This window comes from Theropithecus gelada, chromosome 14, assembly GCF_003255815.1.
Source record: "Theropithecus gelada isolate Dixy chromosome 14, Tgel_1.0, whole genome shotgun sequence".
In the NCBI taxonomy this organism is placed as follows: Eukaryota; Metazoa; Chordata; class Mammalia; order Primates; family Cercopithecidae; genus Theropithecus; species Theropithecus gelada.
The window spans coordinates 30,174,648-30,195,928 of record NC_037682.1 but is presented as its reverse complement, the minus strand read 5'-3'; the positions used below and the strand labels follow the sequence as shown (position 1 = coordinate 30,195,928).

Sequence of the window (21,281 nt, the reverse complement as noted above, 5' to 3'; positions counted from 1 at the left end):
TATGTTCAGATCAGCTGACATTGTTCTGCATTCTCTGGACAAGCCATGTTCTTTCACTTTTCTATGCTCAAACATAATTTTGCTTTTAGTAATGACAGCAAACACTTATTTAAAGTGCTTACTGCATGCATATATAGACATAAATCTAGTGCTTAATACATGCAGGGCTTTTGAGTCATTTAATCCTCATCAATTCTATGGAGTACATAGATACTATTATTAAGCCCATTTTATACTTGAGAAAATTGAGCTAATTGCGTTAGTCAATGTCACACGACTAAGAAGCAGTCAAAATACGGTTTGGATCTAGGTGTTCTGACTCCTGAATCCAGGCTGTTCATCATTACACAGTACCACCTATGAATGACTTGTCCCTGTAGTTTCATCTGAAGAATTCCTCCTCCTCCTTTGAGGTCTGCCTCAAATATCACTTCCCCTGTGAAGACTGGTGTTCTCCAGGAGACAGGTGACTCCCTTCTCTAGGAACGGTAGCACCCTGAACACACATATTTTGCAACATATTTCACCTTGCATGGTAAAGGCCTGCTTGTGAGTTAGTTTCCCTACCAGAGGGTAAAGGCCCTGGAGATAGCGCCAGGTCTCGTTTACCTTGATACCCCACAACACTCATTACATGTTTGACGAATGAATGCATAGGTGGATAGTTGGGTGCATTTCTCTCAACTTTTCAATTTCTTGAAATAAATAACAAAATCTTACCTTCCCTCAGAAGTTCTGGCATGGTTCCTTCAGTCTTGCCACAGCCACTGATAATGACTTTCATTTTCTGTGCAACTCACCAGGCAAGAAGTCCTTGCAGATTTACTTTTAGTAGTTCACATGAAAAATAAATACTGTGTTTGATTTCCAAACATTAAACCATAGTGTATTATAGGTAGATATAGAGTTATCATTCAAAGTATGATATTTCAATCTCAAAAGGCTTCCCCTGAAGAATATTACAATCTCTTCCTCTCTTTAAGATCTGCTGGGTAGAAGAGGTGGGAGAAAATGAATTAATGTTTACACAGAAAGGAGGATAATGGGGGCAAAAAATAATAGATGAATGTATGGGTGGATGAGAGAATGGATAAAATGACAGGTGGATATGTTGATCATGGACAGATGGGAAATGAGTGGATATATCAATAAACAGATATGTGGGTGGATGGGTGGAGAAGAGGATGGTGGATGGTTGTGGGTTTATGAAGAGATGTGAAAAAGGAAGTGTGGAATGATGATTGAGAAGTTGTATGGGAAGATGAATAGAAGAATAGGTGTATGAACAAATTAAAAGATGTGTGGCTGGAAGAATTAATGAATGAATGGGATGATGGATGGACCTAAGTGGTTAGTGGATGGACAAGAGGATGCATGGATGCGAGAGTCCTGGAAAGACATAAGGAAAGATGGGTGGATAGATGGATGGGTGGATGGAAGGGTATTTAGGAAGATGAATGAGCATGTGTGTGGAGAGAGGTGCCCACACCCACTGGCTTGAACACATGGGTTAGCCGAGCCAAATGCCAGCCCTATGACCGGCCATCAGTAGCTTTCCCTGAGCCGTTCTGCCAAGAAGCAAAAACTTATTCAAGCCATGTGGACTTCACTTGTTTTTGAGGGGGAAAAGAATGAGCTCTCCCTCTTTCCACCTGGAAGATTCACCAACTCCCCACCCCTCACTCCCCACTGTGGGCATGGAGGCACTGCGCCACCCAGGGCAAGACCTCGCCCTGTCTCCAGCTCCTCTCCCAGGATATCCAACTACCTGTGTAACACAGAGATCTTTCTCCAGCCGGATTCAAGAGAAATTTAGCGGGAAAAGAGAGGCTAAAGGCTGAACCCAACGGTGCAAGCTTTTATAATGCAGTCATCCTCTGTCCTGATGTCCCGGGGCCAGCGGGAGAAGAAAGCCAGTGCGTCCCGGGTCGCAGGGGCCGGTGGGGTTCGGAGGCACAAGCACCCCGCGACACTCCAGGTTCCCCGACCCACGTCCACGGAAGCCCCGATTATTTACAACCTCAGCAGAGCACGGGGCGGAGGCAGAGGGGCCCGCCCAGGAGGGCTGCTACTTCTTTAAACCTCTGCCGGCTGCTTAGTCACAGCCCCCCTCGCTTGGGTGTGTCCTTCGCTCGCTCCCTCCCTCCGTCTTAGGTCACTGTTTAAACCTCGAATAAAAACTGCAGCCAACTTCCGAGGCAGCCTCATTGCCCAGCGGACCCCAGCCTCTGCCAGGTTCGGTCCGCCATCCTCGTCCCGTCCTCCACCGGCCCCTGCCCCGCGCTCAGGGATCCTCCAGCCCCTTTCCCTCGCGCCCTCCGTTCTCTCTGGACACCATGGACAAGTTTTGGTGGCACGCAGCCCGGGTACTCTGCCTCTTGCAGCTGAGCCTGGCGCAGATCGGTGAGTGCCCGCCGCATCCTGGGCAGCAAGATGGGTGCGGGGTGCGCAGCGCGGACCCGGAGGTAGCCCCTCCGGCTGAGTCGGCCCTGGGGGACTGGAGTCAAGTGAGTTGCCTGCGAAGTGCATTGGGCTCCGGAAAGCAGGGCTGGGATTGCGCTAAACCGTTGGAGAATGTGTCTGTGGAAGCACCGTTTGGTTGAAAGAAAAAGAGAAAGAGAAGAAAGTTTGTTGGGCAGGCTGCCGGCACGCAGTTTTGGGCGAGGTCGCTAGAGCTGGAGCACATGGCAGAAAGTAACCGTTCTCCTGGATGCGCGCAGTCAGTGTCTGGACTAACAGGCTCCTGTGCCCAAGGGCTCGTCAAGCCCCACCGGGCTGTGTCTAGGCAGGGCAGAGCTAGGCGGGGCAGGAACTGGGGCTAGAAAAGGGCGAATGGCTGTTACCAAGGTGGTCACAGAAGGGGTCACAATTGCAAGTGTGAGACTGGCTGGCAGTGGGTTTTCCAGAAAGGGGTCCTAGGTTCTCCCAACTACCCACTGAGCATTGTTCCAAAGCTTACAGTCCGCACTGCCACTGCCACCTTAGCGCTGTGGAAGCCTGAACCAGCTCTGCGGTGAAGTCTTGGGTCTCCATGAGATTCCAGCCTGGGACAGGGAGCATGAATAGGAGAGGCAACCACTGGACCAGCTGCTTGGTCCTTGCTACCTCCTGCTTCTGCCAATCAGTGTGGGGGAAATCTCAACAGTAAGGTGGCTCATATTCCCTGCCTGGCAGCCTCAGAGCAGAGAGAAGAGCCTTGATACCAGGGCGACATCAGGGACACTGGGGCTAGGACTCCAATATCTCATCCCAACAGGGTCAGTGCTACGAAGGGGAGGGGCTGCGTGTAAGGTATATTCTAGCACGGCTCAATTCCAAGCATTCTCTTTCTTTGTCTATATATGTACAGATAATTACACGGCCAATTCGCTTATCGCTGGCCAAAATTAATTTTTCTCTTAAGAAGTGCCAGCTGGGTCATTAAGACAGCTCAACCTGCATGCAGTAAATTCTACTCAGCAAATATTTATTAACCCAGTTCCACGGGGGTACTGAGAAAGTGAAACGCAGTCCCACCTGGTTACTTTAGATTGAGTACCCAGTATAACTTATCTTGAATTACTTTCTGCTTTCTGTATCTTCCTACTTTCGGCGGTAGGAAGAAAGTGACCCTAGGTAGAGGCTAGGCAGGATGAGTTCTTTGTGCACATGCATCTCCCTTTCTGTGTGAGTAGGAGGTCATTACTAGGTGGGGATTTGGGGATCTAGGATTTATACTGCTGAAGCTGAAATAGTAATAATAATGACAGCAATAACACAGCTGGTCATAGTGGCTCATGCCTCTAATTCCGGGACTTTGGGAGGCTGAGGCAGCAAATTTCCTGAGGTCAGGAGTTCGAGACCAGCCTTGGCCAACATGGTGAAACCCCATCTTACAAAAAATACAAAAATTAGCAGGGTGTGGTGGTGCAAACCTGTAGTCCCAGCTCCTTGGGACGCTGAGGCAGGAGAATTGCTTGAACCCAGGAGGCTAAGGTTGCAGTGAGCCAAGATTATGCCATTGCACTCCAGCCTGGGTGACAGAGCATGACTCTGTTAAAAAAAGCAATACAGCACTAGCTACCATGTACTGTATATTTTCACTGTGCCAGGCATTATGTTAAATCCTTTCCATGTGTTATCTCATTCTCCCCTCACAATGGCCTAGTAAGAAGTTTCCTGTTATCAGGCCTGTTTGACAGGAGGAAAACTGATGCTTAGAGAGGTTAAGTGACTTGCTGGCATTCACATAGCCAGGAGCAGTGCTGGATGGAAACCCAGCTCCACTGAGCTCCAAAGCCTAGGCTTAGAATATGTTAGACTGTATAAGATGGACAAACTTGGAAAAGATTCAAGGAGGAAAGGATTTTGGTGGACTCTAGGCCTTAGGGAAAGTTCCAAAAGGGACTGGAGTTCAAATAAGCCCTTGAAAAGTGGAAACACTCAGGATGGGAGAGAAGAGTCAAGTTGGAGATCAGGGAGAGCCCTGGGCCTGGCCTCAGAGAAGAGGGCCCTGGTGGTTTCCCTATGGCCTCTAGGGAAGTTTATTTGTATGTTACCTACCAGTGCCATCTTCTGCTTTGTCTTTGGGCATTCTGACTCCTGACTCCTTCCAACTTGTCTCCCTGATTCTTCTAAAGGGCCCCACCTCCAAATATTTGGCACATCCTAACCCTTGAGGTTCTCCCAGAGACCGGCAGGCTCCCTCCTGCCCCGAGTTTCCACGGCCCCTTTGTGCAGCATCATTTAGAGGAAGCACAATGAAGTGCCAGTAGCAATAACTGCCCCGGCCCTCACTTTCATGTGCTTGTAAAGTTGTTTGGCAGGAACTGAGACTTGGAAAGGAGACATGACTTTGTCACAGGGCTTGGGGCTGGGCATGGGGTGGGTGGCGGGAGGGAGAAGGAGGAAGGGGGAAGGAAAGGAGCTTTTGTTGCCCCATTCTGGGGAGTGGTGGACTCTGGACAACCAAGAGGAAACTTTGGAAAGGAGCAAGGCTTTCGGGAAGAGAAGGGGATCCAGTCTTTGTATGGGAAAGCAAAAAGTGGAGAAATGGCCAAATGTAGTTAAGTGACATTGGACCCAGAAACTCTGAGTTGGGGAACAGATATCTTGAATTAGGGGTCCTGTGTAGGAGGAAGAAAGTGACCCTTGGTGGAGGCCAGCAGGGATGAGTCCTTCATTCACACGCATCTCCTTTTCTCTGTGGGCGAGGGGCTCTTTGCTTGGGAATTGCATGCCTGGTGTTGAGAAAGAGGTGAACGTCTGAGAGTCCTGGGGCTTGGGGCTGGCACATACCTTTCTGCTCTTTTCTCTCTAATTGAGCATTAGAGACTCCGCCCCTTGCGGGGAGTTAGAACTTTGGCTGTGTTTTCCCATGTGAAGAAGCAAAGAGGCAAAGCTTCATCTCTGTTGCGGCTAGCATTGATTAATTGAGGTATTCCCCATTCACACATTGGACATCTACTTCCTGCAAAGGCATGGTGACAAGTCCATGTGTGGGAGGCTGGCAGCCAGAAGGAAAATGTTCTGTTTGTTTTTTCCCAAATTGCCCCACAAAGGAGGGGATGCTGGACAGCATGGAATTCTTAGTTTATGACAGATTCCCTTCCATTCATTCAGGAACTATTTCCTGACTCATTGTCATAGACTCAGAGATGGGAACTCTAAGGATCATTTAGAAAACCTGAAAGAGAGGGACTAGTGACTTTCCCTCTCTGAGACTTGTTAAGATATTAGGGCAGGGCATTTTTCACTGGTCTCTCATATATCTCTATCATGAGGACTGTGGGAGCCTCAACCCCAACCCCTGCACTGGGCGGGGAGGGTGTGATCTACTGGGGTAACAACATTTGTTTCACGCCTTAAATACTACCTTACACAGTCATTACAATTTTATATATTACTCTACAATATACCCAATTTGAATTTAATGCAATAATCATGACATATATTTTTGACCATATAGCAGCGTTGGTGTTTGAGAAAGATTCTCTGTATTGTCCTGGGGCTTCTAGCACCTCCTGGAACATCACTAGATGGTTAGGAGCACCGAAGTTTCAAAAGCCTGACACTCTGCTATGGTACCATATGGTCCTATGTAAACCAGGGACCTAAGTCCTGAGTCCCTAGGAAATACCACTCAGGGAGCACTGACTCTATGCTAGACATGAAGCCAGGGGGTAGCACAGGATATCTTATCTAAGCCTCCCAACAGCCCTATACACCTAGCACTCTCTTAACTACATTTTCTAGATAAAGAGATCGAGACTTGTGGAGATGGCATGACTTGCCCCAGGGTCCAGTGGTGGAGTTGGGATTTCCCTGCCATCTAACATCCTCCTATGTTAGACTCCAGTGCTTATGCTCCTTCAATTCATTACGTGTCTGGAGGACTTTGAAAACTGTGCGTGGCTCTCCCACACTCCCTGTCTCCTGTGGCTAGCATAAGTAAAGCGTTGCATGGGTGGCTTCTCTCTCCACCCCCGGCAGGCTGTGGACTCTTGGCGGTCCTGCCCTGGCCTGTCTCCCCAGGTTTGGCCACAGATATCAGAGATGCCAACCAAGTTATTTGTAACTAAAATAAGTCATTTCCCTTATCAGAGTCCAGCTGCCCTCCCAGACATGCTCTCATTTGCAGGCTTGGAATAAAGGGAGAGGTGGTTGCTTGTCTACGAGACAAGTTAGGGCAATGCCCTCTGCCTGAATATTAGGAAAGCAGCACTACAGGAGCTCTCACTCTGACCTGGCAAGCATTTCACATGCACTGACCCAGAGACCCACTCCTCACATCTCATTAGTAGGTTGTGTGACCCCTGGCAGGAAGCTGACATGGGTCTTGAACTGAAACCCAGTGTGTGGCTCTAGGTGACACATGGCCACCCAAGTGAGGTTTTGGATCCACCTGCAGTGTCAGATGCTTCAAGACTGGGGTCCACTGATGGAGAGGAGGTGGTTGGAGATCACCTGGGCCTCCCCAGCACTGCCTCCTGGCTGGGGCTGGGGCTGGGGCTGGGGATAAGAGAGTAACTGCACTTGTGTTTCCCCAGCACCTTCACTTTAGCTCACTCCAGCCAAGAGCCTGAAAGGGAAGTGGTTCTTGTGAAAGAATGAGCTGAAGCACGTGGCAGATGCTACCAGGCACTGTGTAGTTTTCAAAGGGGATCTTTTTCTGCCTCAGAGAGAAATTCTGGGGTTTGAACAGCAAGAAGCCGATGACTCAACTTCCTTTGTGTCCCTGCTTTAATGGGAAGGTTGCAGGCATTCTTTAGAATGGCAGGGTAGGTTGATACCTTCTACCTTAAATTTGAATCCCACTTTTCACTCACTTAGCAGGTTGAATTTTTTTAAGTGTAGCCCCCATGACTGCCCAGCTGGGTTTGGAAGGCAAGCCCAATTTGCCAGAGTAAACCAGAAGGGGTGCTTTCTAAAGTCTGTGGTTCTGGAGTCTGGTCTGGCATGGATACAGTCATTGTGTGTTCCAGATTTTCCAGGAGAGTCAGGATCTCAAATATGCAAACACTCTACCAATTGATGTATAGTGTATATTTTGACTAAATGTTTATATATTTTTCCACAAATAAATACATGACTTCATGTAATTGAAAGTCAAACACTTTTAAAAAAAATGCTTTTTGCATAAAGAAATTCACATCTTTACAACTCCTTAACTAGGATGGTGTCAATTAAATTAATGTTTGATCCAGGACATGTGTACTTTGGAGATAAGTCTTTCATATTCCTCCTCTCTCCATTGCTCAGTCACCCCACTGTGTGACGTACCAAGATAAGCCACATGTTTGATTCTTGTTTGCTGGATGTGGACATATATACATCACAGGTGTGCCTGTAAGTACGTGCCTGATGGATCTATGTGTGTGGTGGGAATTGGTGATGCCAAAGAATGCTAAAGACTTTCATGCCCCTTAAAGGGGAAAATAACCACAAGAAAACAAATTCCAATGTATCTTCTCCTGTCCGTCTTCTGCAGCACTGGGGGAGTCCCCAGATAACAAGGATCATGTCACATTCATTTTTGTGGGCCCAGATCCCAGTAGTATTGACACATAACTGTTGAACTTCAATGAATGTCTAGAATATAAGTCATGCTATCTATATATATGGAAGCATGCTGTCAGTATGGCTAAGGTGCAAATACATTTATGTGTAAGTGAGAACCGTAGTGACGGCTGTGTTGCTTGGGACAGGGCTGAGGAGGGCGCTTGGCTGACTGACTGCCCACCACAGGCCTCATGTTTGGTCTACCCCAAACAGTGAGCTCACTCATCTGTTTGTTTGTGGCTTTGGTGGCTGCCTGCTGTGACCGCTGGGGACATCTGGCTAAAGACAGGGTTACTAGATAGTTGGACTGAGAAGGGAGTGGGAGCCAATGAGATGAAGACACCAACCCCAAATTTAAGCCTCAAAACAAGAACACACCCCAGCAGCAGCCAGATTGGAGTTCTAGTTATTTTGGAGATACTGATATGAGGTTAAGATCCTTGGGTGAGAGGCCCACACTCCTCCAGCCCCAACACCTGCTTCTGGAAGGTGGTGGCAGAGGACAGAAGTAGAAGTACTACACAGGAGATTCTTGCCTTCTCTGTTGGTCTCTTTGGGCAATTATCAAGCTGTTGTCTGGCTGGATACTACTGTAGCTTCTTCAGGGGCAAATCCATAGGGAATCCTGACATCCAACAGGGAGCCACTTTGGCAATGGCAAACCATGTCTCCTCTCTACAGAGCTTGTGATGTCAGAAATTACCCATAACTGGGGCAGGTTTTGTTTTCCTGAAGATTGTCTGCCCAACTAGACTTGAGAGACAGGGAGACAAACACAGAATGAGGGGGTGGGTCTTGTGGGGGTGGGGAACAATGGAAACTCGCAGAGCCAGATCTCCCCGAGTTTGAGGTGCACTGGCTGCCTGGGTGTGTCCTCCTGAGGCAAGTGTCCCTGCTAAGTGCAAGTGTGGGCAGACAGATCTCAGGTGGGTGGGGAGGGACTGAGTCACCAAGGAGGTGATTTGCAAAACTCAGGTCCCAAAAACTTTCAGGTCTTCAGCTTTTAAAAGTAAAGGTTAATTGCAAAACTCTGGAGTTTAGGGAAGAGATTATTCATATACACCAGTCATTTTGAGCATCTGCTGTTGTGGCATTGCAAGTCTCCTTTGGCAGTGCCTGAAAATTCATTTGTTTTTGAGAGCTCTTATGCTTTTTCTGCTTGCATCTTTGCATAAGTTCTATGTTTCTGAGAACTCTCACCACTATTAGTAATAATAGCAAACACAGAGTGTTGATCATGTACCAGCGCCATTCTAATTGTTTCCTATATACTGCCTTGTTTAATCCAAACACTGATCTCATGAAGTTGGTGCTGATATTATCTTTTACATATCAGGAAACTGAGGCACAGATAATTGAAGTAACTTGCCCAAGGCCGTGCAGCTGATAAGTGATGGCGCTGGGATTCAAACTCACGTCTGGCTACAGAGTTTATGCTCTTTGTCACTACATTAGAGTGCTTCTCTTCGTATATTAAGATGTCGAGGCACCCCAGAAATCCAGACGATTGTACCTGGAAGTACTGTAGTTGTTTTCAAAAACTTCATTTGGGAATCTAGTTGTGGGTGAGGTCATAACATCCACAGAGCTTTTAAATATGATGTCAGAGAAAGGCGCTAGAACTGCAAAAATGAAGGAGGAGGAAGTTGTAACGGAAATTTCTTCCAATGCATATTCTGAGTTGACTCATTCATTCCGATCTCTGAACAGAAGCTCCACTCACTTCTATGTGATGGAAAGTTGAGGATAGGGTAGGACTGACAGGGATGTGAATTCAGTTGTTTGTTCATTAGGATAAGGTAGGGCTGAAAGGGATGTGAATTGAGTTGTTTGTTCATTATCACTTCATTATTTGTCACCTGGATGAAAGGTGAAGGTGGCTGATTAGTGGTTCTCCATCATCTAGAACTTTGACTGGGAAATGAGCTAATCAAATAGCAGCAAAATATTTGCCCTCAGCCTACAGGCCCTTGGTTCCAGGGTCTTCTCTCTACTGGCTAGAATGGATGAGGGAGGGAGGGAAACTCTGAGAAAAGAGACTGTTAAGAGTAGGGTTGTACATATCCAGGGCACAAGGAATTTGGCAAAAGCTGGAAGTGTGCTATAGCCCTTCTCTCCAGCCCTAGCCTAAACCAGACAACCAGGCTTCTATTTGGCCCAGCATGTGACCATCCCATCAGGGAGCAAGAGAGTTTCCTCCGGGTACCCCTCACTGAGAAAAAAGCCACCCAGGAAGGGAGGAGGCAAGGCCCCCTGGGAACATCTAGTTCAGTCCACTGGAAGGGACGCAGGCCTTTTCCTGGGAATGGGGACTCATCCCAGATTCCAGTCCCCTTCCCCCAACTTTTGAATTTTTTTTTTTTTCAATTTTAATGTATCTCTTTACACTTAAACAGGCCTGCAGTGACTTCTCGGAGGACCCACACACCAATCATGGGACTAGGCAGCATCTTTTTCCACTTCCTTTCCAAGATAGTAGCACGGTAACAGTAAAGCCCCTTTGTAAGTGTTCACCATTATGCACATTAAGATGCCAGGGAGAGGGCCAGGCATGGTGGCTCATGCCTGTAACCCCAGCACTTTGGGAGGCTGAGGCGGGCTGATCACCTGAGGTCGGGAGTTTGAGACCAGCCTGACCATCAAGGAGAAACCCCATCTCTACTAAAAATACAAAAAAATTAACTGGGCATGGTGGCACATGCCTGTAATCTCAGCTACTCGGGAGGCTGAGGCAGGAGAATCACTTGAACCCAGGAGGCGGAGGTTGCGGTGAGCCAAGATCACGCCGTTGCACTCCAGCCTGGGCAACAAGAGCGAAATTCAGTCTAAAAAGAAAAGAAAAAAAAAGATGGCAGGGAAATAAACAATTCCATGCATCCAACACCTGGTCTGCTGCCTGTGGCTTAGAAGGGCATTTCTGCCCAAGCCTCTAGCCCCAGTCTTTGCACGCTCTAAATGAGTACCTACTATATGCCAATCAGAGATGTTGCCTCTGCTGAATGTGTACAGTCCAAAAACCAGAATCCAACAGAGCTAACTAAGCACCATCTTGCAGGAAACCAGCTGATGTCAGCTCAGCAGCCACCAGTGAGTTGCTGGGCCCACATTAGCCTGCAAGAGGGGGAGGGGAATTCAGGTAACCCACAAGAGTGCTGCTCACACAGAGGGGATAAAAGTTTGGGGAATAAATCTCCTGTTAAGGAGTTTGTTTTTGCAGTGGATCCTCTGTGGTGAGACTAGTTGTCTTTACAATATCATTAGAGGTCAGGTACATTCCTGTAGACTCCCTTAAGTGACTTACTTTCTCCTATTGTTCCCCCTGAAAATTCATTAAAACCTCACAAACACATCTCCATTTAAAAAGAGAAAGTTTAAGGGATGGCTATAATGGCTATCTCTTCTCTTTTGTCAGTGAGCATAAAAGCTCCTTAGGGAAAAGCCCAAACGCTCTACACATTTTCATATTCATAATAGCCCTGAGCAGTCAGCACAGTTCCCCAATTATAGTGAGTACTCAGTAAACACTTGGATGGCTTACTGAATTAATAACGTTTCTAGACTTGGCTAGCAAAGCCATCTCTGTTACTTATTTTCCGTGATTTTTATAGCTTCTGTCTAATTCTTTTTCTTCATTTTTTTTTCTTTCTGGTCTATACAAATCTTCTTTCATTTTTCTCCATTGCTGCTTGTAGCAATCCTCAACCCCCTTCCTCCCTTGAAATTTCTGTTCTCTGCACTCTCTTCAGTCTAAAGAGTTCTTTCTTGAGGTTTGAAATGTAACACAAGGCAGGGAAAGTTTACAGCTCATTGTATTTTGTCCAGTAGAATAGGGATCTGGATTTCCTATAGGTCTGACTGCCTCTTTGTCTACACCTTTACTTCCAAATCTGGCCTCGTGTATAAAAAGACCCCAAACCTTAAAGTCATGTTCTCAACAGTCCTCAGAGAAAAAAAATTGTTGACTTTTTGGTCACCATGCCAGAGGAATAAAAGGGCAGTTGTTTCTTTCAGTCAATGGTTTGTAAACCTCCCAGACTAAAAATCACCTCCATATAATCAGATGCTTGGTGTGGTATAATGAAAATGAGGAGGTCTGGCTTTGAGGAGAGTCATTTAGAAGGTATAAAGACAATGGAACAAGACAGGGGGACTCACACACCAGTTGATTCCACTCTTGCCACTTAACAGCAGCATGAGCTTGGGCAGTTGCACTTGTTAAGTGTCTGGAACAATACTTAGCACATAATGTCTAAAGCTAAATGTTTATTTCATAGAAGGTACCCCAAGAATAGAAATGATTATTATATCTTAGCTTCTTTTTATTACTGATTCACTATGTGCTGCTAAGCAAAGTATTTCACTCCTATTTACCTCTATTTTTCCACGTGTAAAATGAGAGTTGGATTTTAGTTGATCTGTGAAGTCCTTTCCAGACTCATGTTCTATAAATTCGTCACTCTGTGGGCTTACTAACACCTAAGCCTCATAAAACCTAATGGAAAGAGTAACATAAAACCACCATAATGCAGTGTCAAAAAAAAATTGATGCCTGATTTGTATTAAATGTCAAAAGTGAATTATTAATCCATGCCAGAAATAAACATATGGACCCAATTACACTTTAACTCCAATCGGCAAGAGTGACTCGTAGGGAGAAAGTGCTTTGCCCATAGTACTCTATAGAATCCTCTAGACCATGTGGAAGGCGAGCAGATGAAGAAGCTCTGGCCAGAGAAGTTAGCAACATGTCCCAGTCACACAACTGAAACTGCAGGAAGTCAGTCCTGGGATTACCTGCAGGATCTGAACACTGTACTCTTTATATTGTACTTTAAAAAACATTGCTTCACATGGCCAGAAAAACCAACCTCCAAAGGAGAGAAAAATTGTTCCCTTCACTCTCAGAGTTTCATGAGCACCTTGGACTTGCCAGCTTTCCGCAAGCAATCCCTGCAACTTGTTGGTACAAAATTAATCACAATATTCAGACAAAGCAGTACTTACAGGGTGAGCACTAGTATCCTATGCAACTAGGGTAGCCTGAGAATCTAGGGGAAAAAAAGCAAGACAAAACAAAAGATTATATATAATCTTCTCCCAAATCAAGGCACTGAGCAAGGTAGGCCTGTGAGATGGTGAATTTCTGCTTCTTCTGAGAGTCCTCCAGACCCCAGTAAAAATTTCTTTTCATCTTAAAACCAGATAAATTCTTGGTCAGGAAAAAGAAAGAAAAAATGGAAATCATAGAGATTGCATGACTTAGGAGTTTGTCAAAGTGTGTCAGAGGCTATCATATAAGGCTAGTTTCTGGCATTCTATCTGTCACTGAATGTCCTTGGTCAGATCATAGCTCCTTCTTCTTGTGCTCACTTTATACCCATCTGGAATCTACTGACCATTAGTTGAAATAAAATCACAGATGTGCTCAGTTCTCACATCCTGTGCAATGCCCTCGATTATTGCAGATACGGTTCAGTCATCTGTCTCTCCAGCTAATCATACAGACACAGTATTCTAGAAGTGAGAATCCACTCATAGCCAGGAGAGGTTCTCCCTCTTAGTCACAGGGTGACTGTGGGCAAGGTCCTTCCCTTGTTAGTTGCCTCTGTCTCTCCAGTTATAAGATGGTGACAAACTGACCAATTTAAAATTTCCTTAAAATGTATTAGCACTGTGGACAGAAATGAGGAAAGCGGAACACCTAGTTTCTGTCCTCAGGGAGCTTACCGTTTGGTGGAAGTAAAGTTAATCAGGTGAAAGAATTATGCAAGAGAGCATAACCAAGTGTCAGAAGATCAGGAAAAACAGACGTCTCGACTGTATGTGAAGGCTTCAAGGAATTTGAGGATGAGTTGAACGTGGAAAAGAAGATGGACAGAGAGAGGGGAGAAGAGAGAAACCCAGAAAAGAGCAAAACATGAGCCAGGAGTTTTAAGTGGGGAGTAAGAATGGCTTGACTGGGGCCGGGGGAGGGGTCAGCCTGCTTGGATAAGAGAATTCATGTTAAGAACAGTGAGAGATGAGGTTGGACAGATTCCAGGCAATCAAGTAACAGTGGCACTGTCCACTGGCAGAAGACCCAATTTTTCTGCCCCAGAAACTCAGAAGTTCTCATCAATCACCCTCTCAGACAGTGCTAGACAGAGTTCAGAAGCAGGCCAGCTCCAACAGTGAGAAAGAACTTTGGCAACTTTGCCTGGGTTAGAGAGTGGCAATTTAAATGAATGCCAAACAAGACCTACTGTGGCAATAACAAATAGATTTTAGCTCAAGGAACATTTCTCATTGACTGCCTAGAGGCCTCCTAAAATGCTGTGCTAAGAAGTCAAACCTTGGCTCAGGTATAGAGAGTGCTGTGATCCATTAGTGATGTCTGCTATGGGCACAGTATGAAGGATTTGACCCCCATGCATCACATGGACATCACCGTAGAAGAACAGCAGACTTTCTTTGTTAATGTTTCTGAGAGTTGTGCGTATAGTCCTCTGGGAGTTTAGCCATTCTAGAATCTGGCCAGCTAGCCATACTATAGACTCTATCTCCTTCTAGAACAGTAGAAAAGCAGTCTATTGCCCAGAGGGCAGAGTTTAGTCACTTGAGCCTTTTGTTAGCATTCATTCCCATTCTGTCTTCCCATTTACCCACTTTAAGTTAGATGCTGGGATCCAGATATCTCCTGTGTTTGAACAAGGGCCAGACTTCCTGGCAAAGGGTCCCTTCTCCCCATCAGTTTCTTCAGCTGCAGACTGAGAAGACAAAAGTGATGCCTCACTCGTGGTGGCGACAGGAGGAATAACTAGCTAATGTGAAGAAAGCCTTTGAAGATGAAAGGGTGGTATGTGCACGTTAATTACAACGTTTATCAGCCCTGGAGCCTCTGCATTCTCAGCTGCCACTGGAAGCTCTTCTGTGCCTCCCAAATGCAAACAGCAGCCGCATTCCACGAACTGACCTCACTGAGTCCTGCTTAGAGCATCCAAATCAAGAAGGCTGGATTTTGAGCTCAGGCTGGCCAGCTAGCTCACTCTGGGCCACTCAAGTTTCCCACTACTCATCCCCAAGGGAAAAAGTAGGCTAGCTACCTGGGCAGGTAAGATAAGATAGAACCAAGGTATAAACAAAAGGCTCCATCAAAAGTCTACCAGAAATAGCCCCCGGGTAAGATTAGGACACTCTGCTCTAATTCCCACCCTGTGAAAGCCTAATTGTTTGACCTTGGGCTATTGGCTTTATCTGTCTAATGGTTCAATATACTGTGTGAACCATTTGGGGATAATAATCCCTCTGCCTCCCCTAGACCTCTCCACCTTTGCCTGCTGGTGTGAAAGTGTTTTGTGCTAGTAGGCAGAAGCACGTGATACAAAACTACAAGGTCCTATTATTACCTAGGATAACTTTCGCCTGTATCGACGTCTCCTGTTGCTGGTTGACCCCAATCATTGAAACTGTATTCTTTGGAATGCTCAGCAGTCTCCTCCAAGCTGCCATCCCCTCCTTATCTAGGTGGGCCCAGTATTGGCTCAGGGTTCTTGGTTGTGCCATTTCCTAAAGCTTGCAAATTCATTCAGCCTGCCAGGGTGGCTCTCAGTGCCCTTGCTGGGATAATTCAATAAAGGGCTAGAGGTGGGAATGGGATAATCATCAGATGCTTTGCTAAGGCTGATGGGACAGCTTAGAAGGTACAAGCCGAGCTGAGCCCATGCAGCAGCACCAAAATATGGGTTCCAAGAGGAAGAAGAGGAGAAAGAGAGAAAGGACCCTACATGGGAAGTTATCATGGGCTGATGACAAAAAAGCCAAAGATGACGGCATGTCAGAATGGGAAAGGGTGCCAAGAATTTTGTAGCCCACTTGTTTGATTGGAAAGATAAGGAAGGCTCAAGGGCTGCAAGTGACTTTCCCAAGGTCACAAAACTAGTTAGTGGCAAAACCATGGTCTTCTGACTTGTCCAGTTTCCTTTTCATTTTATCCTTTGAGATGCTAAAAGAGAGGACACTAACAAAACAAGCAGACAATGATCTGATCAGGACAATAAGACTTGGAATGCAAAACAAGAAGAAGATAAAAGTGTAATGGATGTTTTAGTGCCACAATGGGAAATGGAGTAGGTGTTTGCACTGCACTGGGGCCCTCACTGGGCTTGGAACTGGTTCCTTGCGCACTGTCTTGCGCATCCATATTTGGTATACTTTTTATCCTTTTTGACTTAATGAGCATTTGGAAACCATAAGGCCCAGAGCAACCTGACCTTTGCCTTGCCCAGACTCTCTGAGCAATTTTGTGAGTTGAGTCAATAATCAATGGTTTTCAAATTATTCAATTGTTCACTCAATGCACACTAGTTGAACACCAATATCTGTGCTCTGCTAGGCACTGGGGATACCACTGTAGACAACAGAGGCATAGTCTCTTCTCTCCTGGAACTTACGGTCTATCTGGAAGACAGACAGTAAACAAGTAATGATACTTTTGTTTAATTACACTTGTGGTAAGTGCTATGAAGGAGAAACACTGGATCTTGTGAGAGCATAATAGAGAGATATCATCTGATTTAAAGCACCAGGGAAAGCCTCCCAAGACCTGTTGGATCTATAGCAGTAACTGTGTCTCCAGGATCCCCACAATTCCTTGAGGAACCCCCTTGCCAGACTTCGCAGAGCTGCACCAACCCTCTCACTGTCTCACCATTGGGTCTTCTGAGTAAGAGAACAAGAAAAAAAAATTTTACTCCTCAAAATTCTGAAAGCAAGTGGTTTATCTTGTCTGCCCTGTAATAGACAGTGGTGAGAAAATCATGGGAACCTCTAATCTGACTCAGGATTTTAGAAGCACACATTTGAGGAGAAGGGAAACAAAAATTCTGAAGAAGCAAAAAGTGCCATATGGTATAGATGTTATTTTAAGCTACTGGGAAAAAGTCATAATTTACTTAGGGATCTTGAGTGACAAGCATTGGTTTAGAGTCAAATCTTATCCATTTCATTGGAAGTTCCTTGATCTTGTGGCTGAAGCTTGGGCCTAGGGTTTTATTAGTGTGTATGTAGGGGATGGTTTACAGGGTGTCTTCCAAGGTCATTCAGGTGCCTCTTTTGGGGTCATGCGGGAGGAATAGAACAAATTCTGGGATATGGATGTACGACCATTTGGCTCCTAGGGCCTCACTCCTTTAGCTCCTTGCTGGTGACTTCTTGGAGATGACAAGAGTAGACTCTTTCAGAGCAGTGAGATAGTTGTGCTGACAAAACAAAAACAAAAACATCATTTAAGATGCCTTCAGATGCAAGCACATGTAATAACAGAAATATTTAAAAATTAGTAGAGTATAGGTACTAGCTAATTCAAATACTTTGTTGTGAACAACTATGTCTTGTAAATGAGAATAGATCAAAGTTTATTCTCCCAATGACGATGATAATATCTTTCTCACTCATTTTTACTCAAATTGGCTTTATTGGGCAGGAGAGACAGGGATGGAGTTATAGCTATCATGACTGAACTTAAGCTACAACCCATCTATGCATCAAACCATCACGTGTCTCATGTGTGATTGTTACCTGTTGTGTATCCCTATCCGTACATACCAGCTGAATATTTCTGTAAATAACAGGACAATCAACCCTCATAAAATATTACCTCCCAGGGCAAGAAGTCTGGGATGATTCCAGAAAGTCAATGATATTATCAAGACTCAGGTTTATTTTTTGCAACTTTCAATTCTGCCACTCCCAGTGTCTTCCTGCAATTTAGCACCCCTCATATTCCTAAACTAAATCCCACAGTTCCAGGCATTCTATGAAAAAAAAAATCAATATTTAGCAGCAGAAGAAAGAGTGCATATTAACAAACATCTCTTCTTAAATTGGAGGAATGGCTTTTCGGGAAGTCTGTAATTGACTTCTCCTTATTTTTCATTGGATAAATGGGGTCACATGCCCACACCTAACCAATCACTGGCAAGGAGAGCTTGGACCACAGTGTTTGACTTAGACCAATCATGATCCACCCACTGGAGCTGGGATTTGAGGTCTCACCTCTCCTGTAGCACAAGTTCAGGGTTTCTGAATAAAATTGCACTTCAGGTAGAATAATTCTTTTTCATTGGTAACAATGTGGGCTACAATGAGTGAGGGAGTCCATCTACCTTCTAGAGTTGTGGTTTGAGACTCTATTTGGGCTAAGGAAAGAAGGCAAAACTAAGTTTTTGTGTTTCTATGCCACACCCTCAACCTTTTTCTAAGAAGCCATGCCTCATGGGTAGAGCTCACATGGGGAACACACTGCAGTTTGAGGCTTAGATGGTCTGTGGCTTATACTCAATAATAGCTATAACTTTATCCTTTCCTCTCTTCCACAAAAGAGAATTATGTTAGGGAATAATCTTAAATCTGTTATAATTTACAAGAAATAGCCAGTCTTTTGCACACTTGAGTACTTTATTATTAGAAACTCATTACTTGCAACCCACCTCAGCACTGCTGGAGCTACACCATGTGTGAGGACCACTGCTCTAGAGTGATCCATTAAAAAAGAATTACTACGGCCTTGAGTGAGCATCTCTTTCTCTAAATTATGAGATGATGACCCTCAAAGGAAATGCCCGTCTTCCCTTTTCTACTGCACTCTTAGCGTGTATTAATGTGTGTGAAGTGTTTTCAGTTCCATTATCTAAAGCAGTCCTCATATTAAAGTCGTGGTTGGCATTATTGTCCTCCTGTATGGGATGAAAGTTTAATGACTTCTGCAAGGTTATGAAAGGTCAAGGTCACAGCTAATTGGTGCAAATTCAGGATCTGAATCCTAGTTTCTACTCCAGAGCTGATGTCCATGTCACCATGGACTTCATTTGCTCCCATTATACCTGATTTACTTTCAAGGGGTCTGGAATCGACTATTGGATTTTATATTAAAAATTGCTCTTTCATAGGCAGGAAAAGTCCTTCCTAATAATTTGAGTCCAAAGCTTAAGGGTCTAGCATCTCAACCTTTTAATAAACCCAAAAATGAACAGGAGGGCTTTCTGAGCCAGTTCCCTGCCTCCACAGAGTTAGCTCGTGAATCCAACATCATGGGAGAAGTCTTCAGGATTTTGTTTACCTTTCCTTTTGTATCACCTAATATAGTTAAAGGATTTGTGAAGACTGCATCCAGAGATGTTTAAAGATGGACCTGAAGGATGTGATTGTGTCTTAGGCAGAGAGGGGGCTGGTTCTTTTCAGTATCTAATGATGAATGATCTAAAAGAAATGGATTCTAAACCATTTGATTCTAAACCAAAATGGTGTATGCTTTCTTTTGAGGGTGAATTTCCTGATCTTGAGCCTTGTTGAGCATTAGACTGGCCAGCTGGTTCCTAATCCATCCTTCAGTTCTCAGCTGCAATGACATTTCCTCAGAGAGACAGATCTCCTTTGGGTACAGCACAGTCCTTCTTAGAGGAAAGGCTTCCCTTTCCACTGAGCTTGGCTCCTACTACACCTTATGTGTGTGTTACGTTTATTGTGCTGTGTTGTCAACTTGTTTAATGTCTGTCAGTGGCTCATGCCTGTAATCCAGCACCTTGGGAGCCTGAGGCAAAAGACTTACTTTGACAGCAGAGGTTTGCAGCCAGCCTGGGCAACATAGTGAGACCCTGTCTCTACAAAAATATATTTTTAATTGGCTGTGCATGGTGGCACACACTTGTAGTCCCAGCTGCTCAGGAGGCTGAGGTGGGAGTAGTGCTTGGGCCCAAGAGTTTGAGGTTACAGTGAGCTAGGATTGTGCTACTGCACTCCAGCCTGGGTGACAGAGCCAGACCCTGTGTCCATTAAAATTAAAAAAAATAATAAATAACCTGTCTACTCTATTGGTCCATAACCTCTATCGAGACAGTGACTTTGTCTGCTTTATTCAATGCCTGGATCTTTCCTGGCTCCTAGCACAGTGCCCAGCACATGGAGACACTGAATTGGGGTTCTCGTTTTTGAAGGCCCCATATCCACTTCAGTATTGGGGTGATTTTGGTGGGATTGTGGCTTACCATGGTGGATGCAGCCTGTGAGTTCCAAATTCAACTTCTTAAAAAACCTTGTTTATCTATCAGCTATCCATCTATCTATCTGTCTGTCTGTCTGTCTGTCTATCTATCTATCTATCTATCTATCTATCTATCTATCTATCTTCTATCTATGCTCCATCTATCATCTGTCATATATCTATCTCTATTATCTCTATCTTTATGTCTATCATCTATCTGCCATATATCTATCTCTATCTCTTAATTATCTCTATCTTTACCTATTTATATCTATCATCTATCTATATCTATCATCTTTTAACCTACCTATTTCTATTGGAATAAGAGACAAGTGCTTGGAAAGCAGAGGAGAGTCGATACGCAGGCCACATCTTCTCTCACTCCTTCCTTCCTCCTCATGGCTGTGAGTCACCCCAGTCCCTGTACCCACCTATTTGGCTGGCATCATCTAAGAGATCATCTCTTCCACAGTTTCCTGCACGGTTATCACCCCAAGGGAAGCTGAACACATGCAACATTTGCCCACTCAGGATGAGTGTGAGGGATAAGGAGGAAACATTTTTCCTCTAGAGACAGGGCAGTTGGGGCAAGGGATGGGGAAGCAAGACATGGATACTCCAGGCTAGTTCTTGCTGGGGCTGAGGGGTCTGCTCAGTGTGGCTCCCCTCTGGGACATGTTTGGGGCGGCTCTCTCGCCTCTGAAACAAGCCTCATCAGATCATCCCCAGGCTTCCTTCCGCATAGTTTCTGATGATATAGGAAAGGAGCCTGATTATCTATTTGAACTTCCTGTTCTTTGTATTGTTTGGAAGGCTAAAGTCAACAGCCACTTCTATATTCTGCATTGTTTGCATTGTTAAAAACTCTGGAAAACTCATCTGGTTTCTTCTCCAAAAGTAGCTTCCCAGAGCCCTGGGAGACATTCAGAAATAAGATCCTTTTCAAATAGTCCAGCAGGGACCAGGGTCTCTCAGAACCAGCTCTCCTATCTTCTTCCAAAGGCCGGAATTGAGAAGGCTTACTCCAGCCCACATAATTGAGTCTCTGGGCTGTCAAGGATGCATTAGGGGGATTTGCCTCTGGTGTGCTGGGTGCTCAGAAAACTGTGTGAGTTGCAGAGATAGAGCTGGGTTCCAGTTCTGCCAGTCACCAATTATGTGGCCTTAAGCAGTTTACTTAACTTTTCTGAGCCTCGATTTTCTCTTCTCTAAAATAGAGTTGTAA

General features: G+C 45.1%; 1 protein-coding gene across 7 annotated transcripts in view; it reads left to right on the top strand.

Annotated features, from left to right (window-relative positions):
* The first annotated feature begins 1,694 nt into the window (after positions 1-1,694).
* The window catches only part of CD44 (CD44 molecule (Indian blood group)), a 91,663-nt gene continuing 72,076 nt past the window's right edge, over positions 1,695-21,281 (top strand). For 5 of the 7 annotated variants that reach the window (XM_025356271.1, XM_025356270.1, XM_025356269.1 and 2 more), the window contains exon 1: positions 1,695-2,403. In XM_025356271.1, coding sequence (XP_025212056.1) covers positions 2,337-2,403 — 67 coding nt within the window. In that variant the 5' untranslated portion in view covers positions 1,695-2,336. The remainder of the gene's footprint in view (positions 2,404-21,281) is intronic. The other 2 variants (XM_025356267.1, XM_025356266.1) reach the window with 1 other exon arrangement.